Source organism: Acyrthosiphon pisum, unplaced genomic scaffold (genome assembly GCF_005508785.2).
Source record: "Acyrthosiphon pisum isolate AL4f unplaced genomic scaffold, pea_aphid_22Mar2018_4r6ur Scaffold_21651;HRSCAF=24491, whole genome shotgun sequence".
Lineage (NCBI taxonomy): Eukaryota > Metazoa > Arthropoda > Insecta > Hemiptera > Aphididae > Acyrthosiphon > Acyrthosiphon pisum.
In genome coordinates this window covers 16,404-23,943 of record NW_021771141.1, presented here as the reverse complement: position 1 = coordinate 23,943, position 7,540 = coordinate 16,404, and the positions used below count along the sequence as shown (strand labels likewise).

Sequence of the window (7,540 nt, the reverse complement as noted above, 5' to 3'; positions counted from 1 at the left end):
CCAACTAAAAAATTTGATTTATAATTTTTTTTGAGTACGCTGTTTCTATCACCCGCAGGTGAGGGTGAAAAAAAACAGCTGCTTAGTTTTCATAGAATTTGTTATTCAACTGTATTGAGGTTGAATAGAAACAAAATTTTGAATTTTTTAAAAAAATAAACGTTCAAATAACTTACTTATAGTCTTTATTTTATGAAAAACAACATTTTAAACATATTTGCCGCGCGAATCTGGCTTATATACTTTTGGCATGTTTCTATTCACCCGGAAAACAAAATGTTTTGATTAAAAAAATTATAAAAAATCAGCAGTTCATTAAACAGGATTGATACTTACGTTAATTAATTCTCCACAACAACGCCGAAAAGTGAAAAAAAAAATTTTGGAGTTATCACAATTCGTTCATGAGAACCATGATAACAAAGTTGATACACATTTTTTGGAGGTAAAATAATGTTTACTCTTATCAATTTTTTTATCGACAATTATTATGGAGGTAAAAATGTATCAATTGAATTCGATTCTTCATAACATAACCAATGTAATACATCAACAACTTATAAAAGTAGTTATACTTAGACCGTAGTTATTGGTTAATGAAACTTATTTCGAAATTTTGTTTCTATTCACCCATCAATTTCTATTCACCCACAATTACGGTATTAATATGATACATAGGTATAGTTAATATAATGTTTAAGGAGTAACGGCTTAATGAATAACAAGCCAAAAGTCAAAACCATAACAATAGTAAAATGGTACTTATTATTCATCAAAAGTATAAAATTGATAGGGTAAATTAATTAATTAACAGTTTTGACATTTTTTTTTTCTTAGAACTTAGCTTTTTGGTTTCTCTGTTCAGATTTCTTGTGTACTGCTTCATCCGCATTGTAATGTAGAAATGTACTATGGAAGTAAGCATTTCACTTTCATGTTCTACACAAGGAAATTTTAGTAATTTCTGATGATGTTGTAATAAAAAATGTACAGTCTTATCAAACACCTCAGGAACATTACAGTATTGTACAAAGCCTTCTTCAATTGCTGAAACTAATGTAAAAATTGAATAATTTGGATGTATCAAGAATCCTTTAGACTTCAAATTTGTTAAAGCTGCTTCTGGTCTTGTATTAGATCCTTAAATAGTAACACAATATTGGAAAAAAGATAAATTAATACAATTATTGGTACCACAGGAAATAGAAAATATTTCTAATTGTATCATAATCAAAAATTAAACATACCCTTTTAACCAGAAAGACAATTTAAACATTTAGTTCTTTTAAGAACTATTTGACGGCACATAAAACCACATAAATAATATACAACACATTCTTTAGCTGTAGCTTTTTGAATTTCACAGTAGTTATGATCTGGTATAATATCAACAACTGTAGCGTCTAACGGATCACATTCATCATCGTCATCAATAATTTTATTTATTTTTTCTTTTAGTTTTTCTATTTTTTGTTGCCTTTCTGATAGATTGCTTTTAGATAATTCTTTTAAATCAGTCAATGTTATTTTAGGTGTTGTTGAATCAAGAATCTGGCAGTTTCCTGTTTTTGGAGGTTTTAATACTGAAGATATTGATAGAAGTTTATACACTTGTAAAAACGTAGGTGCTGTTGGGTGTTCATTTGGGCCAGTAGCCTGGCGAACCATACCAAAAAATTGCTAACAAAAAATTTAAAATAAATTTTATGTAAGTTTCAATATTTAATTTTTTTAAAAAAATAAGAAAAATTACTTCGATACGATCTTGATTCATTCTGTTTGTTAGAACATATTTTAATTTAACTTCATCTAAAAGGTAGTTACTTAGTTCGATTGTTGACTTTATACTGACCCGCAATCCTTCAGATGTACTTTTTGTGAGAAACTCATTTGAAGTAATTTTGCCATTAATAAAGTTAGTTTCCCATTCATCAAGCCAAATAAGAGTAGTCTTTAAAACCTTTATACCCATATTTATATAAGCATAATAATTTCAAATTTTAAACATTACATTAACTTACATCAAAGTCATTACTTCCTTTTCTTATGCCTTCAGCTGCATACTTCCTATTAAGAGCATCAAAAACTGAGTTAAGTATATTTGTGAAGTTTTCTGTTTCGATACTGTCTTTGAGTTCTTCATCTTTTACATGATCTCTATAAAATCTAATTGCTTTTGCCATAGATTCACTGAATATCTTTAACAAAGTAGACAATCACAATTTTGAAACATATAATTGGTATTTATTGCTAAATAATATATATTATATTATATACAAATGTTAGATAATTACTTGAGTTGCTAATTTCACAGTCATTTTTGAAAATGTGTCCAGTTTTAAATTTCTTTCTGTGATTTTAGGACACACACGTGTAGGAACAACTGTATTTTGTGATACATCCAATTCATAAACCTTTTGGTAATGTAACCAACTTACATGAGGTCTATCTGGATGTACCTACCAAATAAAAATATATTTTTTCAAACATTATGTTAAAGATAAATTCTAATTATTTACTTACTTTTAATGTAGTTTTGTTATTGAGCCTGTTTCTTATATTTTTAATTAAGTGAGGAACATCCGAAAATACATAAATGGATCGACTCTCATCCATTGGATTTTGAAATGAATTTTTCACATTGTTTATAGAGCCACTAACACTCAGTTCAGTCCATAGTCTTCTGTTAGTTTGTGCACCATCGGAAACAATACCATCCACTTTTACACCACTATTCTCCAGTAAATAAATTGCTTTGACAATTAATTGTGCAAGTATAATACCTAAAAAATAAAAAATAATAATTTAATACCTACTAATAAAGCAGTATTAATGTGTTACAGTGAATACACCTTTTACTGTGCCAGTAGATGTGAAAACAGCTACAGGTTGGCAAAAGTTGACAGACAAGCTTTGAAACATAAATACCAAACCATGGTTAGCTTTAGTATTTGAAGCAGGTATTTCGTTTCCATAATTTTCATAGCCAACATAGCTTAAGTTGGTTGATTTAACAGCAATGCTTTCACGGAGCATTATTTCATCAAATAACAAAATACCATGTTTTTGTTCTTGCGATAACATAGTTATTTTTTTTTTGAATAACTGAAAAAACTGATCGTCGAATCCACTAGGGGACTTAATGCATGATAAATATGTTTCTTACAGTACGAGGGCTTGTTGGAGGAATTACATTTTGGTCTCGCAAAAATTTATAAGCACTCGGAGATCTGAGAAATAAATAGTTTATAAATTGTTAAGTATTTTTGAACAGCTATTTATGCATATTATATAGGTACCTTATGTGAAAAATAATACTGAGAAGTATCCAGCTATCTGAGTATCTTCTATTCTTGGGATTAGTAAACTTGCAAGTTTTAATAATTTCGATTAATAAAATTTGTTGTGGCTCACTCAAGTTATTATTTTTTAAAAATGCATCAATAGTGGTTTGAGGTAATTCTTTCACTTTATTTTGCATATCATGCAACTGATTGTTCAATTTTTCAATTTTAGAATGATACCTTTAGTAGTAAATTAATAATACATTACATAATAACAGTACAATTACTAGGTACAATAATAATAAAGAAATATAATATATAATATACATAATACTATAATAATCTATAAATTAACTTAATTATAGTTTAATCTCATATACATGGATACCTGTTATTTATTTTCTTCAATTTATATTTTGCTTTTTGAATATCATTAAAAGAAGATAGTCGAGTAGGAGTAAGTATGTGTCCTATATATTTATTTTTTGTATTTTTATTTGGAGTTTCACGTTTCCATTTATAAACTCTAAATTGATTTAATAGTTTATCACAATTCACACATCTTTTCTTTTTTAAAATCGTCAGGTACTTACAATTTAGAGGACGCCAATTTTTATTCGAAGCTAAATTTGTGTTTTTAACTTGTATTCCTATAAATCAAATTAAATTATATACTCATATAATTTCTAATAGGTATTTTAAAGAACAATGTCTTATATTGTTCAGACAGAAAATTGGAGAACACTGACAGCTAAGACTTCTCTAGAACTGTGCTGAGTTGTGAAACCATGATAATAATGATTTTAATTCATAATAATTATTATAAAAACATAATTTAAATACCTGGAAAATTTAATGCATTAGGTCCACCAATACATGCATTTTTTCCAGCAAATAATACTATTGCTCTTTCTAATAACTTAATATTTAATGGAAATGTAATACATTTCAGTGTTTCAAAATCACTCTTAACTTCATTGTCTTAAGCATAATAATACAATTCTGAATCAGATGTTATGACAATTTGTTTTTCTATAACTGTTTTACAGTTGGTAACATTTTCATATTTTAAACAAAAATACGTTATTGCATTTTGGTTGCCAAACCTGTTCCAAGTAATAGGTAAATCAATATCTTCATATTTTAATAATTCATCAAAAGTATTAACCATTTTCTGTAAGTTAAATTAATTAATATAAATATTAAAATACTTATTATTTAGATTAATAAATTATTTAAAAAATGCATATGTAGGTACTTCATTTTTAATAATTTTAGATGAGTTTAACTCTACATTTACAAAATTATTTTGTGGCCATATTAGTTCTCTCCGACATTCTACATTTGGACTAACTTCCACAGAAATATTTGTAACAGATGGTAGAGCATTAGGTCTTAATGTAGGCTTTTTACAATTTTGAAAATTCTAAATATAAGATTGTTTAGTATGTATTATTTAAAAAAAAAAATTATAGCCATATGAACATAATATATTTAAATATTGGTTTAGTCACTTACTGTGTCAATATCATTAAAGTTATTCCAAAAGCTATATGTACGAATTATATCATCAGGTGTAAAATGTAACTCACACAAATGTGTAGGTTTATTTGTGATTTTGTTATTAATTTTATTAATAAATTGCAACCAATTTGCACGTTGTAAATCATTTTTAGGTAATTGAAATAAGGAATATTTAATTGTTTTATCGCCCTTACGACTTAGACAATTAAGTATAGCACACACATTAACCATATTAGAAAAAAAAACAACTGGATAGGTACTTAAAAATGTATATTTATTATAAACAACAAAATAAATAAAAACAACATATGAAATATGTATACAATATTATGATTTATGTATATTACATTCAAGTATTCAACTATACAAGTGATAAAAATATTAAACTTAAGAAGCTATAAATAAAATAAATCATTTGAATATTGAGGAACTATTTTTTAGTCTATTGCTGAGCTGAACTAATAGATAGCGCTTGGGCTCAAAAAGTATTTTCCTTTCGTACACCGCCTCATCTATAACTTTTCATGGACAGACCCCTTCACCCCCGTTTCATAGTCGTTGCCAGACCTGTACATCTTAGTCCGTGGTTACGTAGGTTAACCATAAGTTTAAGTTTAAGTTCGTGGTTGAAGCGCAATTCGCGATAGAAAGCAAATATAGGGGCGCTGTAGTCAATTTTACTAATGGGGCCATTGTGTATGTTGATAACAGTATAATAATCAATTTCACATTACAATTATTATTTATTAATTTAATTTGTTTTATATGAACAATTTCATTTATTTTATTATTTCGATTTCAATACGGTCAATACCTAAGAATAATGTTTACTTCGGTTATTGAGCTAACGGACATTTTAAGTTTTATTGGTGACTTTAAGCGACCATCGATTGAGGGTACTCAAGTAATGAAATGTAACCACATTGTTGAGTTTGGATGTGTAGAAAATAATAACAAAACATTAAAAATCGTTGCTATGTGTCTTAAAACTAGTGATCTTAGTGGAAAACCTCATGAGGTAAGTTTAAATATTAATTTCAGTATACAATAGCCATTACTAATTTACAAAATATTACTGTACCTATTTAGTTAGAAGTCATTAAAACTACTAATAATGGGAGTGTACAATTATCAGCAAAATGTTCTTGCAAAGCAGGTAGTGGGAAATACAAACACATAGTTGGCCTGATGCTCAAACTTCAAAAGTAAGCTTTAATTATATGTACATTTATGCACATAAATATAATAAGTTGATCATATCAATAAGTCAACACCAAGTTTTTAATCTAACTCTTTTATTCAATTTTTAAATTAAATTATTTTATATTCCTAGAACATCAATAGAAGAACTTGATGAGCGAAGTTGTACAGATCTTCCTCAACAATGGGGAAAACTCGGTCAAGCCGCTAGTAAATATTTACATAAACCAGTTCCTGTTCTAGAGTTTTGTCATGTATTTCCAACAACATCAGTATATGACAAATCATTGCCTAATGACATATCAGAGGATTTGAAGCAGGAAATTCGTTCATACTTTTTACAAAGTTATTAATTTTTAATATCGTTTTAGTATCGGCCCATCCATAATTTTTAATTTATTTCAGGCAGCACTGAAACTACCATCAAAACTATCTTGCTAGTACACAATAGATTATTATTATTATGTTGAACATAATCCAATTAAGGGGGTCGCCGCTGGTTTTTCAAATTTTCTGAAATTGTATAAAATTCGAAAATTATATTTTAAATACTACCTTAATTATAATACTTTTCCACTAATCTACAGCTGAAAATCAGGTTTTAAACTGACCTAGAAATTTTTCTCTTCTTTTAAATAAAAAAAATTAAGAAAAACTGACCATTGTACAGCCTGTGAGACATGTTTTTGTACTAAAAACCCCACAAGCTCCGAAGCCCTTAAAGCTCTATTATTATAATTTTTTTCTTGCCCCTTGTAGTGTTTCTAAGTTATGTTTGGTTTAAATAACTCAAAAAATACATAAATTTAATTTAGTTAATAATAATAATATACAAAATATTTTTCTTGTATGTTTACGAATTCCCGAATTCAGCATTTGCTTTGAATCATGCTGGACGCATGATCTATTCGGAATATGTTAGCAAAATCAGCTACTGATGGAAATAATAGACAATTATACTCAATAACTCTGTATGACACCTCGGTGTTTTCTGATATATTGTATGGGTGATGCAAGTAGTATTAGTTTTTACTATCAAATGTGATGTTACTAAAGCTCAAGCTACAGAAATTTGTTTGAAATAAAAAAACAAAGTGGTCCATATGGAAAAAAAATAGGCAAATTAGAATTACTGGAACTTCAGCATACAGTTTTTTCACTAAGTCTAAAAGTAAAACAGCAAAAAAAGATTGGGACTCTAAAATAAAATCTGTTTTATTTTCAAATTTTTCTGGGAATGCTGCCACCCGTTATGGTCTTTTAAATGAAAATAAAGCTATTGCTGCCTTTGAAAAAAAATATGAAATTTCTATCATTAAACTAGGATTTCTTATAAACATAAATTTCCCTTGGTTAGGAATAAGCCCTGATGGTTTTATTGAAAAATTAAATGACTATTTTCTTATTGAAATAAAATGTCCAATTGCTGGTAAGAAATTTAGTGGATCAGACTTAATCATACTACTTAAATATATAAAAATCAGTAATGAATGCAGGTTAACATTGAATAAGAATCATTCATACTATGGTCA

General features: G+C 27.5%; 2 protein-coding genes across 2 annotated transcripts; one reads left to right on the top strand and one right to left on the bottom strand.

Moving 5' to 3' along the window:
• Positions 1-2,511: 2,511 nt before the first annotated feature.
• LOC115034950 lies at positions 2,512-3,084 on the bottom strand. The gene is made up of 2 exons (XM_029492535.1): positions 2,853-3,084; positions 2,512-2,783 (listed from the first exon to the last, which is right to left on the bottom strand). The coding sequence occupies exons 1-2, from the start codon at positions 3,082-3,084 to the stop codon at positions 2,512-2,514; spliced, it is 504 nt and encodes a 167-aa protein (XP_029348395.1).
• A 2,366-nt stretch (positions 3,085-5,450) lies between these two features.
• LOC107884603 lies at positions 5,451-6,903 on the top strand. The gene is made up of 3 exons (XM_016807078.2): positions 5,451-5,826; positions 5,898-6,013; positions 6,142-6,903. The coding sequence occupies exons 1-3, from the start codon at positions 5,632-5,634 to the stop codon at positions 6,359-6,361; spliced, it is 531 nt and encodes a 176-aa protein (XP_016662567.1). The 5' UTR covers positions 5,451-5,631; the 3' UTR covers positions 6,362-6,903.
• The last annotated feature ends 637 nt before the right edge of the window (positions 6,904-7,540 follow it).

Coding starts and splice junctions, on each gene's coding strand:
- LOC115034950 (XM_029492535.1), bottom strand. CDS start 3,084: ATGTTATCGCAAGAACAAAAACATGGTATTTTGTTATTTGATGAAATA. Junction 2,784..2,852: donor ATCTACTGGCACAGTAAAAG/GTGTATTCACTG, acceptor TTTATTTTTTAG/GTATTATACTTGCACAATTA.
- LOC107884603 (XM_016807078.2), top strand. CDS start 5,632: ATGTTTACTTCGGTTATTGAGCTAACGGACATTTTAAGTTTTATTGGT. Junction 5,827..5,897: donor TTAGTGGAAAACCTCATGAG/GTAAGTTTAAAT, acceptor GTACCTATTTAG/TTAGAAGTCATTAAAACTAC. Junction 6,014..6,141: donor CTGATGCTCAAACTTCAAAA/GTAAGCTTTAAT, acceptor TTATATTCCTAG/AACATCAATAGAAGAACTTG.